The 21,558-nt window shown below is 39.4% G+C and overlaps 2 protein-coding genes across 2 annotated transcripts in view; one reads left to right on the forward strand and one right to left on the reverse strand.

Annotated features, from left to right (window-relative positions):
- Nucleotides 1-3,094: 3,094 nt before the first annotated feature.
- hoatz (HOATZ cilia and flagella associated protein) lies at nucleotides 3,095-6,049 on the reverse strand. Its single transcript, XM_050069398.1, has one exon. The coding sequence runs from the start codon at nucleotides 5,961-5,963 to the stop codon at nucleotides 5,493-5,495; it is 471 nt and encodes a 156-aa protein (XP_049925355.1). The 5' UTR covers nucleotides 5,964-6,049; the 3' UTR covers nucleotides 3,095-5,492.
- Nucleotides 6,050-10,948: 4,899 nt separating this feature from the next.
- The window catches only part of LOC126405536 (myosin-11-like), a 30,803-nt gene continuing 20,193 nt past the window's right edge, over nucleotides 10,949-21,558 (forward strand). The window contains exons 1-9 of the mRNA XM_050069302.1: nucleotides 10,949-11,113; nucleotides 11,368-11,538; nucleotides 14,439-14,595; nucleotides 16,473-16,500; nucleotides 17,790-17,889; nucleotides 18,990-19,016; nucleotides 19,733-19,825; nucleotides 19,931-19,994; nucleotides 20,088-20,186. Coding sequence (XP_049925259.1) covers nucleotides 10,949-11,113; nucleotides 11,368-11,538; nucleotides 14,439-14,595; nucleotides 16,473-16,500; nucleotides 17,790-17,889; nucleotides 18,990-19,016; nucleotides 19,733-19,825; nucleotides 19,931-19,994; nucleotides 20,088-20,186 — 904 coding nt within the window. The remainder of the gene's footprint in view (nucleotides 11,114-11,367; nucleotides 11,539-14,438; nucleotides 14,596-16,472; nucleotides 16,501-17,789; nucleotides 17,890-18,989; nucleotides 19,017-19,732; nucleotides 19,826-19,930; nucleotides 19,995-20,087; nucleotides 20,187-21,558) is intronic.

Below are 21,558 nucleotides of genomic sequence, written 5' to 3' on the forward strand. Positions count from 1 at the left end.
AGAATACTCACTAAAGCACCAAACATGGATTAATCCACCACTGAAAATAGTCCCCAACAAATAAAATACTTCCCACTGTTTGTTTGATAAAAACTACAGTGACCAGCTGTTTTAGGAGATAGTGGAGACTTTTTAAAAAATAAAACTATATATTTGTGTTTTTAAAGATTTATGTCTTCAGTAGGAACCGATGGACTTGAAGCTGAGAGCAACAGACAGAAAGACAGAAAGTACTGAGAGATGGATTGCTGGTTTGGGTCTGCCCATTAAATTTCTTGACAACAACAACAACAACAACAAAAAAAATATATATAACACTAGCATCATCCTTTAAATTATTAATATGCCAGTGTAAACTGTTAATGATGAATATTTTATTGAGTAAAGATAGTCAGAGTTAGAATTTAAGAGCGTATGCATTCACACCTCATACAAACATAAAAGAGAATAGAAAACATCATTGATCTAAAACATCAGACAATATTTATATGGAGTTCAACATTTGATTTGTCTGCAAATATTGTTTACTAACTTTCATAAGGATTTATGAAACCTTGATGTATTTTTAAAAACTCTTTTATCAGGGAGGTCGGCAGTGATGAAGAGATATTGCCGGACTTCAAGCAACATGTTGCCAACGTTGTGCAGCTGAACATTCATCTGATCAGCTCTGTATCAGACCGTAAAGTCTCCTGAGGCTCTGGATGAAATGTCAGTTAAATATCAGGAACATCAGTTCCCGCTGACCATAATACTCCCTCAGAGCGCCCATCTCTCATATGAGCAGTGATGAAGTGCAGCAAACTGAGCGAGCAACAGCTGGCGTACAGATATTACAGAGATCTGTTTTCACCCCTGAGAAAAGAGACTGCTGGGCTGAGATATCAGACGCCAACAAAGCCAGAGAGCTTCTGGATTTCACGGTGAATTATTTGGGTGTCTGGGTTCAACGCAGGAGCCTCAGATAGCCCCCAGTTGTTGTGGAGGGTAAACAAGTAAATCTCCTCTTTTTATTTGTGGAATACAGTTTACAATCTCAGAAGCATCTACACATACACACCAAGGTTGTTGCAGATGAAGTCCATAAATGAGCTTTTACTGACATCCTATGGCAAATTCTTATCATTACACTGACCTCCAGCACTGCATGTTAAAAACTGGGCCAGTATTGTATGTGTTTTGGACCAGTGTGTTCAGTGGTCTTCAGGGTATCAAGATCTTAAGAATGACACCATGTTCCTCTTATTTTAATAATAAAGACTATAGGACAGTCAGTCCACAACTTCAGTGGTCAGTCTACATTGAAATATCTCAACAACTTTTCCTCTGGTGCCATCAGCAGGTCCACATTTATGGTTTTGAATGAAATGTCTCCAAAACATTTGGATGGATCGTCATGATATTTTGTTGAGACCTTTATGTTCCCCTGGGGGTAACTTATAATAACTTTTGTGATCCTCTGACTTTTCATCTAATACTAATCAGCAAATGTTAGCGTGCTAAGACAGCATGTGAGACTCTCACCCTGGACTCACACACCTTTCAAGGTCTTTTTTTAGTATCAATCCATAACTGCACTACAACTTTACAGCACACCTGCATTTAATTTTGCTCTACTTGCAATATGTCCACCTCACACATGCATATGTACCTTAAAATCATCCATCTTCTTTAAAGTTACTGTTTATAAGCCTTGTATATTGTTGTATTGTATAGTTTTTTGCTCATTATCTTTGTTATTTTTGCTCTAAGCCTCTGTAACATCAGCATGTTGATGTTAGAATTTAGCTGAAAGCACCACTGTGCCCAATCTAGGAACCCTTTGGCTATCGGAGCCCGGTCTCACTCCGAAGTCGTCAAAATCCAGTACACGGTCGGTTCAATGGCGCCTGGTGGCGTCAGGGGGAAATGCAGCAGAACAAGGATGAAAGTTATGGTAGCGAAAGTCCAACTGGGGCGGGCGGGAGTTGTGGTACATGGGTCCAACAAACACTGACTTTCACCTGAGAGAGCGGTGTTCGCGTCCGGTAAGATTATAAGGCCAAACCCAACCACATGTTTTTGTTGCCTAAACCTTACCATGTGTGCAAGTTGCTGAAGGAAATGTCAATTTGCAGTGTTGTGCCAACATTAAATATCCTGTGGGCCATTTCAGCTGATCTCTTTCAACCATAGTTTTTCACAGATATCTGGATATGGATGCAGAAGATTTTTTTTTTAAAAAAAGAAGCTATAAAGCTAAAATGTCTTCAGGTGATAACTGATGGGTTCTGAGACTGCATCTTAACCAATGTGCTCAAACATGATTGGTCAATAGGCCCAGTGGTGTAGTGGAGCGTATACACAGGTATATGGGGTATATCCATCTCTTCCTTCTGGCTGTTTACAGTATACCCGCCTATTAGCCAAAAAGTCATTGGAATATATAGGACAGTATATCCACTTCCTCCTCTGTAACCTACCCATTTACCTCGCAGTACATCCACCTCCTCAACTACTATGAAACCACTTAAAAGGCTGATTACTTGGACCACAAACTGAAACAGGAACGCTTCCAATTTCAAATGTGTGTCCATCTGCCTACAGATTCTGCACAGGCCTATATATGTAGATATCTGTTTATGGAGATTATACTGTGCCTCAGTACAGCCTTAAAGAGCCGCTACCATGGCTGCAGACTCCTAATGTTTTGGACAACAGTAGCGCTCCATGGCACAGAGGAATATATAAGGCTTTGATACACACACAGCGTTTGTTAGTAGTTACATTTACTGCTGGGTTTAGTCTTAAGCATATCTACATCTTTTGAATATCACCAGACTTTTGAATGACTATAACTGATATCAATTTACAGTGATCAGTTTATATTTCTATGCATATTACAAACTTTGCATTACAGGTGACTGCAGAAAGTTTCTCATGAACTATGATGCACTTTTTCTACTTGTTTGTGTTGTCATTATGTTCCAAACTGTCATATTTCAGATTTCGGAGGGGATGTAGGGGACACATCCACAATAAACACATGAAAGTAGTAGAGGACTTTTATTTTGACAAAATTTGTCATTTACACCATAATTAGATGCAGAAAAAGTACAATTTGGTGCATAAAAGTTACCCACAGTGCAGAAAATTAAGTGTTTGGTGTTCAAAATGTTCTGACAAAGGACCCCTTGTTTCGTATGTCCTCCTTGAAGGACAAAACCTATGCCTTTGCGTATTTCTATCAGATTTTAACTGAATATAAATATAATGTTCTGCCACAATTTCATTGTACATGAGTTAAACACATGTTCTTCTTCATCTGTGAGGTAACTATAAATTTATAACAGCCAGCACAGAAGAGCACTGTTGATACTTAAGATGGATGGATGATGGATTTAAAATGGAGGATCACGCTAAAGCTACTTAAGGGTGAATTACGCTGATACTCGAGGTTTGAGAGGTTAAAGAGCGTTTATAGATGGCGAGCCTCTGTGTGCTCTTTGTGCTTTGAAAACTTTAACCAAATTAGCTAAAGTCAACAGTCAGCAGGCCTCTTCTTATCCTATTTTGGTTGGGCCTTCTCCACTGGATATTTGGAATTTGAATATCCACACAGGCTTCACTTCACGTTACGTAATGCTGTTTGAGGAAAACTGCTGTGTACTGGCTCCGGCTGACACCAGTAAGAGTTTAAGACATAAAATACAATCAGATAATTCAATCTTGGAATACCATTGCACCTTCATGCTAAAAAAGGCAGGTTGAAATACTTGATTTAAATCTAAAAAATGTGATTTGCAGTCAAAACCCATCATTTAATTAAAAGACAGTATATAATAACATTCTGAGAGTTAAAGGTTCAGTGTGTTGGATTTAAGGGGATATACTGGCAGAGATGGAATATAATATAATACGTATGTTTTCTTAAGTATAGAATCACCTCTGCTTTTGTTACCTTAGAATCAGCTTAGAATGAGCTGTTTATATCTACATAGGGCGCAGGTCCATGGAGATGGCCATGTTGCACCGCCATGTTTCCACTGTAGTCTAGAACGGACAAACCAAACACTGGCTCCAGATATAGAGCCATTCACATTTTTGTGTCAGCCATAAAGTTAGCAGCCTCCGGATCCAGCCTCTGGATGCCTGGATCTTAAGTTATCAAAAAGGTGCATTAGCAGGTGCTGGACTATCGGCCCATCTCTAGCAGGCCAAACAGCATTGGAAAAAGACTCATTTGTAATATGAAAATGCTTCATTCAGTGTTTTTAGCAGTTTAAATCAACAGGTCCATTTATTTAAGAGAGGAAGAGACCTCTGCAGATAATTCGGCTCCCTGTAAAAACCTCCTGAACAGTAACTACTGAAGGAATTCTCACCTGGAGAAGTTTCAGCTGATTGCAATTTGCAATCCTCACCACTAGCCGCCACTAAATCCCCCTAAACCTCACACAGTGCTCCTTTAATTAAATTATAGTCTAAATATGAGAAATATAATAAAGGAGTGCATATGATCTTATAAAGTATTTCTTACTCTTTTTTTTGCAGTTCATTGTTTTTTCTAAAAAAGTAAAGATTAAAATTTCAAAGAGCCCAAGGTGACGTCTGATGTCTTGATTTGTCTTACCAACAGTCCATAACCATAAGTAGTGTGCTATTATAAGACAAAAGAAAGCAGCAAATTCTCAATCAACAAGCTGGAACCAGAAAACGAACCAGCAGACACCAGCAGCGAGGACAAAAATATTGGTTTAGGATATGTTTTAAAACACTTTAACAGAATCCACGCAGGTGCTTTCATGTTCCCTCCCTTCCTTGTAGCCTATGTAAAAACCTAATTGGCAATAAACTTGATTCTACAATTAGGAATGGCAGACATTTTAAAACAGGTGGAAACACATTGTTATTGTTGTTTAATTTCATTATCAATGGCTCCGTTCTAACAAGTGTCCATTATGTGTTCTATCAGTGAGTCGCCACAGTCATCAGCTCACCTATGCAGTTGCGTGTAATGTTATCAGTTACACCTGTGCTTTTCCTGCTGTGACAAGCCCAAATGTCTGCTGTGAAAAAGCCACTTCCCAGCATTACATAGCTCCAGGCAACGTACACACTATGACAGGTTCAATCAGCTGGTGTATCTGAAAACACCTGTGTGGGTATGCAGAGCCTTTAACAGCATTAATGACTTTGGTGATCCTCTGATTTTTCATCTGGTGCCACAATCAGATGGAAAATTCTAATTTGTCCAATTCCCATCAGCCTCAAGTTTGTGTTCAGAGCTAATTAGCAAATGATAATCAAAGCATGTTGGCATGGAAAACATTACACCTGCTGAACATCAGCCTGTTATTAACAGTGTCACTCAACAAAATAAATAGTGCCACAGTATTTACTTGATCATTTCCAATCCACATAACAGATAAAATATGCAGGAGGAACTTTGAGGTACAACAACAAGGTACAACTCCTTTTTAGATAAACACTGTCACTTAATCTCAGTCCTTTCATTGCAGCTGCTTCACCAGCTCCTCGTCCATCTCAGAGTCTGAAGGTTTGTGCAGCTTCACCATTTTTTCTCTACCGAGCTTCACCTTCGGTTTAAAGGCCACAGAGAGCAGCTCCTTCTGGATCCTCTGCTCCCTCTGCCTCCTCAGCAGAGCCAGGATCTCCCTCCTCTGGTCGGCCATGGCTACATACCGCTGTCTCTCCTCCTGTCTCTGCCGGAGAGCAGGGATACTCGGCGGCTCCGGGGCGGACTGTCTGGGACCGGTGCTGCTGCTGCTCCGCTGCGGCCGGGACACCGGCAGTCTCTGATGGATGTCTGCGGACACCAGCCGGGACTCCAGTGGCGGCAGGAGGGACAGCGAGCTCCACAGCTGCCGGGCGTGGGACACATCCTCCGGAGAGGAGCCGTCAAACACGGTGAAGAATTTATCAAACTCCTCCTGCTCCTGAGGCTCAGCCTGGGCGGACATTTTGCTTTTAGAAAACTGTTAACAAGAAAAAATAGTAATTATAGAGGGAGTTAAGACGAGGTTCAATTAGCATGTGAAGTGCGTTGTTGTTTGGTATGGTCACCATGGAAACGAAAGTACTACGGCAAGCCAGTATGAACAATCCAAAACGCTATAATTTTCAGAATAAAAGTAGATTATTGGTAGTATAACACTGTTGGAAAGATCAGTCTATGTGGTAGATAGATGTAAGTACTTTCAGATGACCAGAGAAAACATATGAAAAGCACTGTGTTATTTACTTTTGCTCAGGACATTTAAAAAAAAAAAAAACTACCAAAATGCACTGTGCCTCAACGGACTATTAAACGCTCCATCTAGTGGGTTAGGTAATGCAACCTTGGCCAGGTGGCATGTATGGTGGTAACAAACCATCTTGAATTACAGTTAACCGGTGAGCTAAAATATGCTTCTGAACACATTTAGGCAAGACATGTGCAACATATTAACAGAATTTCGGTTCATATTTGATCAGAACTGCTTAGTTTTACCATTTAATACCAGTTTTTTCAGCCTTCCTTTTAATATGACAGGAAATAGTATAGTGCCCGCTTCCTGTTTACAAATTCTCCTTTTACAACCAAACAGTGCACTAAAATGTGTTTCTAAAGGCATTTTAAGAGAGAAATAGGCAATACAGTTACAGAATATTGGTTCATATCACTTTTATCAGCACTGCCTAGCTGTCTTTGTACATCCGTGAGGTCAGTTTAATGGTATGTCCCATTTGTACTTGAAGATTGGAATTTCTGAGTTCCACATTGGAGATATCACTGGAACGCCCCCCCAAAGTCAGATTTACAACTTGGAAAGTCATAAGAACCTCACCAACCTCAACCTCAAAATTCAATAAGGCTGCTCTGCGCATCAACAGTAGTGAAAATTTTAGTATTATAATGTCTATTAGCACTTCTGTCTTGTTTGAGTCTCACTTAAGCAGTCATACACACAGTCCTGTCCATCTTCTATCTGTGGACATGTTGTTACAGTCTTTGTGCAAAATACAGCGTAATGCATTGTTATCAACTAGTATTGCTAATGTTGGTTATCCTGGCTAGAACTGGTATTGCTCACAACATATTGGCTTTCTGATTTGTTGTAGAAACGTGATCAGCTTGAGTGTGATGTCATTCCCAGCTCTGACCTCTGACTTCCAAGGTGAATGGAACACAGCATCTATCTACTGGATGACACATTTCCTGCAACACCTCCTCTCCCCTCCCTCAAAGTAGAACTAACAAAAGTAAAAGTACTCCTTATATAACTGAATGGCTTCTGTTGCGGTAGTGTCACCATATATTATTCTCCTACAGATGCATTCATGTGTGAGACGGATTTGTTGTAGGTTGTTGGTGTGGAGTTACTTTTAATGATGAATTTTTGTGCAGGCAATGTATTTACACAGTTTATTGAAATGTAGCATATAAAAACTAATGATTTGCATGTATAACCAAAACTTAATCTAGAAAGCAATTAACAAGTAACTAGCCTAGAGCTGTCAAATAAATAGTCTGCTGTAGTAAAAGTATAAAGTAACAGAAAATGAAGTTACTTAAGTACAAGTTTTACGTGAGTTTGTAGTGTAAAGTTGTAGGTAAGTACACACTTGAGTAAATTTAGCAGCCAAATATAATCATGCCAACAATTCATAACAGTTAACACCTCTACAAATGTGTACAGTTCAAAGCTTTTAATTTGAAGGCAGAATAATGAAACCTGTTCTCTTGCTGTGATTGGCTGGATGGACGTCGCTCGTGGCTGCTGCCAACTTTGGGAACGAGGCGGGTCGCGGGCGCTGCTCCACCCCCAGGTGTCGCGGGCTGGTTTAAATAGCGTGGAAGGAGGAAGACCGACATCATCATCATCATCAGTTAGTTCACCTGACATGATATTCTCATTTCCCTGGAGTTGAGCCTCCATCTGCACTGAGGGCTGAAGCACTGCACAGTGAGTATAAAGACAGTTTTATGTATATATATATATATATATATATATATACTATATCATTTTCTATGAACAGCTTTATTACTGGAAACAGGTAGAGGCTGGTGCTACTTCAATGCAAGGAATTACAAATGCTATTAATATTTTCTTATAGGTGAAAATTAAAGAAAAACTAAGGAGATTCAGAGGTCATATTTCTGTCACTCTAAGTGCAATATGTGTTAATATTTGTTGTTGAAGAGCTAATAGAGATGATAAACAGATACACTGAATTAAGTGTAATTCAAAACCAACAGACAGCTGCATTATCCTGAATCTCTTCAAGGTCTTTTTTAAAGATTAAAAAAAGATCCAGGATGGTATTGTAATCATTATTGTGGTTTGTTGACACTCACTGAAAGCATTCATTTTCTTAGTCAATATGACAAAACTCTTCATTGGAGATGCTGGATATTGATTCCTGCCCACATACCTGCTCTGTTTTGCGTGTGTGCCAGCAGCCACACATGGATGCACCTATGACATGTCACCATTTTGGTGTAAACGGTAAGCTTGGCTGGACACATGAGCTGCACCTTATAAGGTAGTATGCCTGCTAAGTCCTTAGCATCCCTCTTTGGGCTACCAAAGCTACCAGGAGCAAAGGGGTTAGCCAAACATGGGCATTCCAGCATGGCAGCTCAGTTGTTTGATTATAGGGGTTATCTGTGTGCTGCTTTTCATGTTTTATTGCCTGCTGTTCAATGGGAGGTCAAAGCAGCCTTGTGACCCACATGAAGAGGCACTGACAAGGATAAGTGAGTAAGTACTGTAGCTCATTGCAAACCTAGGGAAATGTACCGAGGATGTTATCTGCAGTAACGTGTCACTAAAACCAAATGGAAATGAGTGTCAGTCGGATGCAAAGGCAGCAATTTGAGTCATAGAAAATATGAGCTGATGTGTTTTGTTGATGCTCGTTTCTGTGTGATGATTCCAGCTGTGTGGTTGTTTAAATATCTGCACAGCTACTGAAGAGATTATGACTGATGATTTTTCCTCTGCTTGATGCTATACTTATTTTGCTCTTTGCACAAAATTACGTGGATGTTGAATTACAATATGATGACAGGAGTTTGGGGTTATTTGCTTACTGTGTGTTTTCATTTTTGAGTGTTAAATTCTTCATAGATAATAACTTAAGACATTTTTTCCTTCAAATTTTCTCTTCGATTGTTGCTTAGTTAGGCATAAATATTAAATATTCCAAAAAATACTTAAATTATGAAACCAAAGGTCAATTTTATTACTAAATGTTACTTTTTACAGTCTGTTTCTTTGGCACTTTAGGTCCTCAAGACTTTTCTTGGTTGACTTTGTTTATGAGTTAATAACTTTGGGCAAGGCATGTTTATTTGTGTATAACATTTCAAACACAAGGCAATTCAAAGTGTTTTACAATAAGTGTACAAAGGCATAAACATATAAAACAAGCAGAACAAAATAAGACAATTTATAGAAGAAAGTATAAAATGACTTAAAGAAAACAGCAGAATTACAGTAGACATTTTTAACCTTCATTTATTCAGGCAGGTTTTACTGAGAGGAAGCTTCTATTTTGCATCACACTCACATAGTTACACACACACACACACACACACACACACACACACACGCACACACACACCTGAAAGCTTCCCAGTACAGCCACAGTCTGATCTGCTGGACACCCACCGAGCAGCTCCTGGAGCAGCTGGGGTTAAGGGCCTTGCTCAAGGGCACCTAAGAGATGATAATGAAGAACTGGCATGCACTGCTTTTTCACTTTCCCAACCCAGGTGCAGCGATTGATCCGAAAACCTCCCAGTACTAAACTCACTTTGTGCCAAGGAACCCTAAATTGATACACATTAGGTCATCACATTAGGACTCTTGTTTGATAAAATTTTACTTAAGTGACGTCCATCTGAAAAAATGGTGGGTAGATATGATTAAGACCAGAATCTATAGTTGTCAACTAGAGCTGGATCAAGTGGTCGATTACTTGGTCAACAAAAAATGGCAACTGGCAAGTGTTTAGATAACTGAATAATCATTTTTGTGATTATTTAAGTATAAAAAGGTTGCTGGTTTCATGTTTTGTAAGACAATGTGATGCTTTTCTTTGTCATTCATGACAATAACCTGAATAGCTTTGGATATTTGGACTGTTAGTCAGTTAAAACATACTATTTGTAGACATGACCTTGGGGTTGGGGAAATTACAGCAGGCATGTTACACTGTTTTCTGACATTTTCACAAGTATAAAAATGTAAATGAATGAGGCAGTGACTCAAGAATGACTTTAAATAATAGTTTGGCATGTTGGGGAATTATTTGTATAGTTATTATATGCTTTTTCGCTTGGAGTTGAAATTGATACAACTCTTGTGTCTTGTTCATTAGATACAGGCTAAAGCTGTAGCCAACAGCCAATTAGCTTAGCTTAGCATAAAGACTGGAAACGGGGGGGAACAGCTAGCCTGGCTCTGTCCATTTTGCTTACCAGCATCTCTTAAGATCACTAATTAACATGCTTTATCCATATTTGTTTTAATTTTACAAAACCATAGTGTAAAAGTCAACTACTGCAATTTGTGGTTTTATGGGGGCAGGGGGGTTATGTCGACTATTTCTTGGCTGAGAGCAATGCAATGCTGGAGTCTTGTTGACGCTCCTGCTGCCCCTGTTGTTGCAGCCTTATTGATGGAGGACTGTGTTTTAACAAATGAACCCAGTGTGTTTTACTTCACATTTTCACTGTTTGATTTCTGCCGTCTTCTATGTTAGCAGGCCAGAGGTTACACTGAGGTCAGAAGACAATCCGACTCCCATCTACCCACCAGAGGCTGACCCAGTCGTCAGTGACGATCCAGACGTCAGCTCGACCACCTCTGAATCACCAGCAATCGACTCTGATTCTGTCGCTGCCACCGCCTGCACACCTCAGATCAATTCAACCACAAATAGTGATACTTCCAACATGGCTGACGCGGCGACCGACGACAGCAAGTTCCTCTTCTCTGATAATGACTTTCGAAACAGTGGGATTGCACAAGCCGATTGGGCGGCCAAGAAGATGGTGTGGATACCATCAGAGAGGGAGGGGTTCGAGGCAGCCAGCTTAAAGGAGGAGAAGGGTGATGAGGTAATGTATGCACTGATGATGTCACAACAGATTCTCTGCTGTCTCAGTATGCTGCCGTAGTCACATTTCTTAACACTTTATTGGTCTATATATTCAACAACAGTAAAAGTGTACTTTATACAAAACTCTCGTCACTTAATGCCAACATAAAGAGACTGCACAGAGCTGCTTGACATCGATACATTTGAGTTTGTAAGCTATATTATGGAAAAATTCTGGTCTTGACAGACCACACACTGTGCTTCTGGCTGCAGGTGGTGGTGCAGCTTTCCAACGGTCAGAAGGTGACAGTGAACAAAGACGACATCCAGAAGATGAACCCACCCAAGTTCAGCAAGGTGGAGGACATGGCCGCCCTAACCTTCCTCAACGAAGCCTCCGTCCTCCAAAACCTGCGGGAGAGATACTTCTCCAGTCTGATCTATGTGAGCAACACACACGAACACACACGCACACACACGCATATTTATTGTCATTTTCAGAAATAAATAGAGTTATGAAGACACAAGCACAATATAAAACATGGCATTGCAACATGCCAATAAAATCACTCGTCAGGGAAAGAAAAATAATATAAGTACAGTAATAACAATAATAATGATAAATGACCACAACAGAAAATTAAAGCTACATGGCCTAAATTACACCTAAAAGTAATCTAATTCTACAAGGAGTATAATCAAAGTATCATCCAGTTGCTTCTACAATGTCAGATACCCTGTAGATGTTATGTCATTGTTCTCCAGAAAACTGGAGAAGATGCAGCTCACATTTGTGCAGTTTTTCAGAACATTGCATCACCTGACAACAAATATTTGTCTCAGGTTTTTTCTCTGAATTATTGTGTGTTTAAAGTGAATTGTTTAAGAGGAAGAAGAAGAACTAACCTAAAGCCGTCAAGAAATTTAAAATGCATACTTATTGAAAAAGACAACCATAAACCTACTAAATTTTATAAATAAATAAGTGTTTACCCTTTTATTATCCAAACATGAACTTGGCAATCAAATACTGTGCTGCTCTCAGAAATTTAACGTTAGAAGACGACTTTGTGTTCTCCCCTCAGACAGAAAGAAACTACTTGAGCCAAGGTGAGCAGGTGACCACAGACCACTGTTTACTCTCCTATAAAGCCCATTGAGGTTCACACTAACTCCACGTTCAGGTGTAGAAGTCCTTGTTTAGGGACTGTGCGCAGACACTCGCTCACTACATAGACTCAGGATGTACTGGGAGGATCAACAGCTTATGTTTTTATTTTTTCAGTCGGTCTTACAAAGTCTAATAAGGTACGGGATGTAAAATTAAAATCCATGCTGATGCATCTAATACAGACTGCCATGAAGATCACTGGAAGTTCAGAGCTCCAGTCCCTCCAGTCCATATATGAGCAGACAGTATCTGAGCAGCCAAAAAAATGCTCATACGCTGAACTCTGAATATGATCTATGACCCTCAGGAAGATGATACAGAGTCCCACAGTGTAAAGTGGATAAACGATTCATCATAGCAACCTAAATTTAACTTCTACAGAAGCTGTATGTTTTTTGCAATTTAAATTTCAACCAATAATGTGATGATTTTTGTACAATATTATAGTTTGAGAGGCTGTGCAGTATGCTACTGTGGTGCATTGTCTAATATGTGTATATACGCATGGCTTCAAGTTTTAAATATATGATTTTTTTCTTACATTGCTATTATCAGTTAATACGCTAATTATTTTCTCTATTGGTCTTTTAATTGTTTTAGTCTAGAGAATGTCATAAAATAGTGGAAATCAATCAACAAAGCCTAAGGTGGCATTTTAAAATTGCTTGTTTTCCAAAGTCCCATGTAATACAAATAAACACACAATTAGGATGATGGAATTAGTAATGTTTGACCTAAATTCTTAATCAAAAAACCCCTTTGTCAAAATGAATTAATAAAATGTTTCAGCTTCACTGTGAACCCTGGATGAGCTCATTTAAACTTACTGTAAAAGTGTTTCACAGAAAACATGAATGTCTGCATCTCTGAGCCATAAGGACATCTGAAAATTTACATAACACTTTATCTGAAATGTCTGAAAGGATGTCTTGAAGTCTAGATTAATTTTTGTCAGTTACTGCCCTCAGTGAGGGAAACTAACTCAGAATATTTACCCAAGTACTGTTTTAAGGTGCTTAGTTTGAGTATTTTAATTTTGCACTACTTTATTGTATTTATTAATCCACCACTATCATCTGACAGCTGGAGTTACTTTACAGAGTAAGATTTTACAAACAAAACATGATCAGTTTATAAAACATGATGCTATCCTATAGATTAAACTGTCTAGCAACTATTTAAAATGTGCTCCAACTCCACTACTACTACTGCATTAAAATGCTGTAAATATTTTTGTTATTTTACTTCAAGTGACATTTTGAGTGGACTTTTACTCATAGCAGAGTATTTTTACAGAGTGATATTGTTAGTTTGACCAAAGTAAAAGATATGAGTACTTCTTCCACCACTGACTGCCCAAACTGACTAACTGTTCCTTCGTAAAACCCTAAACCAACTTTCTGAGCTTTTGCTGGTGTGTCCCTCATGTTCAGAAACCACACTCCACCTTTATGTACAATCAGCCTCTCTGTGGCATTTAGTGTTATTTTCTGTCTTCATTTGCTTATGAGTTGTGAAGCTCTTTGTGATGCTGTCCCTGTAAAGTTGCTACCTGTATATGAATGTAGGCTTACTTATTTATTTACCCATTAGGGCAGAAAAAATCTCTGTAAACACTAATATCCCTATGAAAAAAAAAATCCTGAATTAAATAAATGGGCAATAAATATATCAATATATCGATGAATAAATAGATGTATTTTGTAAAGGATGTTTTTCAGAAGACTATGAATTTCATTTCATATTTCCCCACTGGTTTATTTTCATCAATGCCACGCTGATATCACAGCTCTTTTTCTTTCCATTTGTGCATGAATATCTCACAGATTTACACCAAAGCAACAGCACAAGAATTAGCAAGAGAGCACCAAGGGTCTGAGATCAGACCCCTGGTGCTGGGTCTTACACTGGCTGCCTAATCCTGGACCACCCAACTCCCTAGATCAGCAAACTTTCTGTTGCTGCTGTTACACAGGTTGGACCCAGCTCTGCCACTGTGGTTTGCTCGCTTAAATGAATCTAGAGACACGGCTATAGACTATATTTCTCCAGGAGAAATCAGGGAATCTGTTGAGCAGGGTGTATTTAACAACATTAGCAAGTCAGATATAAAGATCACTGTAAAATTCCCAAGCTGCTCTGATGTGGTGATTTCCTCTCCCTCCCCCTTAAGACATACTCGGGTCTGTTCTGTGTGGTGGTGAACCCCTACAAGATGCTGCCCATCTATTCTGAGAAGATCATTGAGATGTATAAGGGCAAGAAACGTCATGAGGTGCCGCCTCACATCTACTCCATCACAGACAACGCCTACAGGAACATGATGCAAGGTAAGTGTGTGTGTGCATGTGTTTCTGACAACCTGAAAAAGAATGCGTTTTGTACGATCCTGTAGCGGTATGTGTATAGACGGGTGAGAAAATAAAGACCAACAAAAAGTGTCTTAATAAATTGTTGGACCATCCGCCACCAGAACAGCTTCAGTGCATCTTGGCATTGATTCTACAAGTCTCTTAACTCTGCTAGGTGTTTTGGTGTTTGTGGTGAATTGCACTTTTAAATTACATGTCACATTCATCCATTCATACACTGGCGAGGCTGCCACACAAGGCATCACCTGCGACTCAGTTTTAAACATTTACACGCACTCTTTGGGGTTTCAGTATCTTGCCAAAGAATGCTTCAACATGTGGACAGGAGAAGCCAGGGATCAAGTTAGTGGACAACGTGCTCTACCGCCTGAGCCACAGCTACATTCGAGCACTGTCCAACAAGTTGGTCAAAAATCTCCCATAGATGTTCAATTGGGTTTAGATCTGGTGGCTGTGAAAGCCATAGCATATGGTTCAAATCATTTTCATACTTGTCAAACTACCAGTGACCCCTTGTACCCTATGGATGTGGGCATTGTCATCCTTGAAGAGACCACTCCCATTAGGACAGAAACATTTCATCATAGGATAAAGGTGATCACTCAGAACAACTTTGTGTTGATTTGCAGTGACCCTTCCCTCTGAGGGAAATTTCAGCTGATAAGTGGACCAAAGGCATGCCAGCAAAATGCACCCCCACAGCATAACAGAGCAATCCGCTCACTGTAGGGGTCAAGTATTCATTCTGTTATTCCATCTGCATCTTAATCTTCCTATTTAAACACGAGCCAGATAAGCAGTCTTTGTGACTGAAGCTGCTGCTATCCTTGCCCCTACAAAACAATACTTAGATCTTTTCCTCTTGCCATCTTGATGCAAAATCATAATCAGCTGGGCCTACTCAGCATTTTATGCCACAGAGTATGATTGCAGTATGACTGTTAATTGCTTAATTAGCCGCAACAACATAGCTGGTAATGCTTTCACTTTGTGAGTCTGTGTGTGTGTGTGTGTGTGTGTGTGTGTGTGTGTGTGTGTGTGTGTGTGTGTCTGTGTGTGTGTCATCAAGGCAAAATGTGTTCAGTAGACACCTATTGTAGCTGTAACACAGAAGTCATTTTCAGTACTTTGCCAGTGTTGTCTGTCTGTCTGTCTGTCTATACATATATATATGTATATATATATATATATATATATGTGTGTGTACACTGTTTAGAGGGGAAAAGGCCACGTTTAAAGATGCTGATTTATAGCACTATAAGCCTCAAAATGTTTCAAAGCCCAATGTGTTAAAATACAGGAGTTTTACATTTGTTTTCTCAATAATACTTTTATATTCTACACACACACACACACACACACACACACACACACACACACACACACAAACATACACATACATACACACACACGCACACACATACAATTACCAAATGAAAGTTACAAAATAACAGTTGGTGGCAGCGAAGAGCTCTGACTGAAGCCTCAGAGCGTGCCGTCTGGTCTCCGGATGGTCCACCACTGACCTCAGACCAACTTAGTACTTTCCATTCAGCCCTAGAATGGCCATACATGGAGCAGGGGAGACAAGATTACAGCGATGGAGCCCTGCATCCACCTGCTATTTTTAGATGATATGAGTGATGGAGGCTAATCTCCCTCGAACAAGATTTCAGAGCTGTTTGCTCTCGTGTCCGAGTCAAGCGGCACCGCCTTCAGAGTTCATGTTTGGTGTGTTCAGCTTGGCTTCAACTAATGAGTTCAGCTCAGTCAACATTTCACATTATTTCCCCCTTTTAACATCCCTCCCTCTCTCTGTCTCTCTCTCTCTGCAGACCGTGAGGATCAGTCTATTCTCTGCACGTGAGTCAAAACATACAATACTTAACCATTTTCCATCACACTGCACGCGCACACACACATACACAAACACACACACACACACACACACACACAGATCCGTTTCCATCACTTAAGGGGAATTGAGACTTACTTTCATCCTTAACCAGGTGTTAACCCTATAATTTACATGGCGGGGACTTGCATTTTGTCCCCAGTAAGGAGGCGAGTACCAACAATGTGCCTGTGTGTATATACTTATGTTTGGATTTGTGTAAGGCTGCAACTAACACTTAAAATCATTAACTACCAAGTAGTAATTTGCAGGGCTAAGTGATGAAAGATAGAAGAAATCAAATATCACATGATATTTTTTACCAACTACCCTGATATTGATACTGAGACAATATTGTAGGGTTGCCTTTTGGTGCGTTCACTATACGTTTACACAAAGAGATTTTTGATAAATCATCTTCAGTAATGTGGGTAAATGCAAGTAATATAACAGCTAGAACAGTCTGGTATGCTTAGAAAATGACTTCACTTTACTATATGCAGCCTTTAAAAGCAGGAAAAGACAACACTTGCTATCCAGAATCTAATACAATGTCTAGTCCCATAGTATCGATATAGTATTGATATATTGCCCAGCCCTAGTTATTCGTCATCCTCTCTCCATAGCGTCCTAAAACCTGGAAATGAGTTAACATTTTTGCACTCCTGGTTCCTTCATCTCAAGTCAGTGGGTCGTTTGAATGGGTTTTTGGTTAGATGCCGGAAATAAAGTCTGTGGTTAACACAAGCTTTAGAGACACATGAATTCTGAAGCCTTTATGTGTCGTAAAAAAGCGGTTGCTAACAAGTAGCTAAATGAGACTACAACACTATACAACATTGTTGTGGAAGGGATGTTAAATCATGCCACTGTAGTGTAGATCATTTATAGCCTACCATTAGCTTTTTGCTTATGGCGATTGCATTTGGACTTCAAAAATCATTAAAATGGTGTTCATTTTAGCTTGGACAAAATGTGTAACTGCGATAAATGTTTGTTTGCCATAGACCTTTTTTCTGCAATAATCCAAGATCCAATGGAAAAATCTCATAGGCTTTTTGACGTGGGAACCAGGACGACGACGACTTTTGCGTCAGCCTACAGAAAAACATCATCCCTGGAGCACTCTATTTTCAACTGTTTCTCAGCCCTCCCATCGGCCTTCTATTATAAACTCTCCCTTTCTCTCTCTCTCCTTCTCCTTCATCATCCTCTCATGTTTCACCCCTCTCTCCATGACCTCACCTCTGTCACCCAGAGGTGAGTCTGGAGCAGGGAAGACAGAAAACACCAAGAAGGTGATTCAGTACCTGGCTGTCGTCGCCTCCTCGCACAAGGGCAAGAAGGACGTGAATCCTGTGAGTAGAAATGTCTTCAGAAACTTAATCGTATTAAGATTATGAAAAATGAATCTACATAGCAGCCAAATAACAATTTAATGAAACAATTGATGTGATAAAACATAACAATGAGTTTCAAGAACAAAATATACAATGAGGGAACCACAAGGGTAGGCTTACTTATCATGTCTCATTGTGAGACATGTCACAAAGAAGAAAGTCAAATCCTTTATTTAAGTAAACAAGTAATAATAACACAAGATAAAAATACTCCTTAAAAAGAAAATTATGTATATGGCCACTATGTAGATCATTCTATTATAATACATCATAATTTATTATTTGATTATATTTTATATGCAACATTTTCTGAGTAGAAGCAGCTTAAAATGGAAATACTCAAGTAAAGCACAAGTAACTTGAATTTTAATTACAGCACTTGAGTGAATGTACTCAGTTACTTTACCAGAAATAATCTGAACTGAAGCGCTCATTGGTTCCATGATGAATTTCTTCAATTTAATATGATTTTTGCATTTTGTGATGTTCAGTTTTAGCTTGAAGCTCCTCTACTTTAAGTAACTTTAACCACTAAAAGTTAACTATCATCTGAAAAGCTGAGTGTATGCGTTGTAGATATTACTGTGCACTTATATTTAGTTCTTTGACAACATATTAAATCACATACTCTACTGTACATGACAGGATTCAGTTGCTGCAGCTGTGGTGAAGGTGAGGACAGATTATTGTTATATACTGCTGTGCTGTTACTGGAGCTTTCTACAACTCTGACTGATGACTAAAAAAAATCATAAAACAGTGGAGACATCAGTACAACTTGTGCTGTCAAATAAGTCTTGTCTTGTCATGTCTTTCCCACGGATTCTCCATGACACTGATTGAAAATTATGGCCGCGTATAATCCAGTGAGGAACTTTCTGTGGTCTGTCTAGCCAAGATTTATCGATGCTTGACCTCTGGCCCTGCTGCTTTGCTGCGTTTCAAGCTGTCACGTGGGGAGACAATTTTGGGAAAAATGCTAAATCTAGCAGCTTTTAAACGAAGACAAAATGTTGTTTGTGTTTCTAACCAGTTTGTGTCCCTGTTGTCTCCCTCAGCAACAGCAGCCGGGATCTCTCGCCTACGTGAGTATAAAATCTCACACTCACACACACACACACACACACACACACACATTTACACAGTAAGCAGTAGAAGCTGTACTTGAAACAGTAAATTTGCAACTTGGTTTTTATTCCATTCAAGGTATCGGCTGTCATGTGTATGCTCATGGTTAAAGACACATAATGAAAGATACAAGGATATAATGGTTAGACAGTGGAAGAGGAAGTATTCAGATGTTTTGCTTAAGTAAAAGTTGCAATGCTACGGTCTAAATACTCTGTTGCAAGAAGAGCATTGCATTTAAAATCTTAGCTAAAAGTACAAAAGTATTAGCAACAACATATATTTTAAGTACCAAAGTAAAAGTACTCATTATGCAGAATGGTCCATTTCAGAATAATATTGGATTCTAAGTATTGATGCAAATACATGTTCATCACAATAATGTTGCAGTTGCAGATTTAGGCAATTTTAATTACTTCATGTACTGCTGGGTCATGATTGAAACTGATTTATACTTTTTTGATAATCTGCAAAGTAACTGAAGCTGTCAAATAAATGCAGTGCAGTAAAAAGTACAATACTTGTCTCTGTGTCATCGAGTAGAGGTATAAAGTAGCATAAAATGAAAATGCTCAAGTAAAGTACCTCAAAATTGTACGTCAGTATAGAACTTGAGTAAATATGTGTAGTTACCTTGCTGTGTATGGATATGTAACCTTGTTCTGGGCTGCAGGGGGAGCTAGAGAAGCAGCTGCTGCAGGCTAATCCCATCCTGGAGGCTTTTGGAAACGCCAAAACCATCAAGAATGACAACTCTTCACGATTTGTACGTTTTTAATCAGTTTGTGAGGCAAAACTCAACAACCATTTTGACTTTCAGTTCTCTCAGTGATTAATGGTGTGATGTAGCTGTTGTCTCCTCTGTCCACAGGGCAAGTTCATCAAGCTCAACTTTGATGTGACCGGTTTTTTAGTTGGGGCCAATATCGACACCTGTATCCTTTTTTTAAAATGAAGTGCCGTTTTACTTGAAATATTAACTGAAACTAGACATGGTTATCTACTTAACCCTCTCCTGCCCGGATCAGATCTGCTGGAGAAGTCTCGCTGTATTCGCCAGGCCAACACTGAGAGAGCCTTTCACATCTTCTACTACATGGTGGCAGGAGCCAAAGACAAGATGAAGGGTGAGCATATATATATATATATATGTATCACATTTTTCACATCACTGTATCACCGTTTAGACTAATCCGATGTTTGTAAAGTCTATAAACACAATGATTGAACAAAAATTACTATTTCTGTGTGCACGTTTAGCTGGGCTAACCGTTAGCTGTTAGCGGTGTCTGTAATAGGTAATAACTCATTAAACGGTTCGTGAAAAAAATATTTTTTCCAGCAGATATCTTAGTTACAACATGATTGAGCTAGCAAAGCAGTTTTGTGTTGCTATGTGTGGTATTTATTCAGTTTTGGGAAATCACGATGTCTAGAAAGCATCATTGGCTGCAGCTGACAGGGACAGCTAACACCAGCAGCAAAGCTAACATCAGGACGTCATCTGTTAAAAGCCTCCCGTTGTCGGATACGACATGAAACTACTCCAGTTAGCTCAATTATGTTGTAACTAAGACATCCGCTGGAAAAAATATTTTCTTCACGGATGAGCACACGTTTGATAAAACGGAGTTAAATCTCTCGGCATCCATTTTCAAGCTCTCTGTGTGTTTGTTTCCTTGCGGACGAGAAATAAAAAGGGGGAGCACACATTTCCGAGAAGGCGTGTCCTTTTCAAAAATGCAAGAGGCATTGCTTTGTTGCCGGCCGTTTTCGCCGGTGTGTTAAACACACTTTAGAAAGGAGTGTCCCCAGACTATCAGAAGGCGGAGATCTCTGATTGTCTGGTGGCGAGACTATTTCATTCCCCAACAGTAGCTGCAGAGTCAGCGCTCCTTGCTTTCACACTGCTCACCAAGGTAAAATCATTATGCTATGTCAAGTCCGATCACTTGTCTGTGATGGGCACAGGCAGCTGCAGACCCAGAGCTAGGGTGAGTCCTAGTGAGATGGAACAGAGGGAAGCTTTGCCCACTCAGGCTCTGAGGTGGCGTCATCTTCTGCAGCTCAAAGCAACTTCTCCTTATGTACTAAAGTTTGTTTTGGAGTTTCGCAAGGTTCTGTGCTTGGACCAATCCTATTTACTCTATATATGCTTCCTTTAGGTAACATCATTAGAAATCAATCTATAAATTTCCATTGTTATGCGGATGATACTCAGTTGTATTTGACGATTAAGCCAGAAGAAAGTAATCAATTAACTAAACTCCATAACTGCCTTAAAGACATAAAAACCTGGATGAGCACCAACTTCCTGGTGTTAAATTCAGACAAAACTGAAGTTATTGTTCTTGGCCCCAAACAACTCAGAAACTCTTTATCTGATGACATAGTTTCTCTAGATGGCATTGCACTGGCCTCTAGCACTACCGTAAGAAACCTAGGAGTAATATTTGATCAAGATTTGTCTTCTAATTCTCATTTAAAACAAACCTCACG

Source organism: Epinephelus moara, chromosome 18 (assembly GCF_006386435.1).
Source record: "Epinephelus moara isolate mb chromosome 18, YSFRI_EMoa_1.0, whole genome shotgun sequence".
NCBI classification, from domain to species: domain Eukaryota; kingdom Metazoa; phylum Chordata; class Actinopteri; order Perciformes; family Serranidae; genus Epinephelus; species Epinephelus moara.

What these genes read in the sequence shown, in the direction of transcription:
- hoatz (XM_050069398.1), bottom strand. Translation starts at nt 5,963, where the DNA reads ATGTCCGCCCAGGCTGAGCCTCAGGAGCAGGAGGAGTTTGATAAATTC.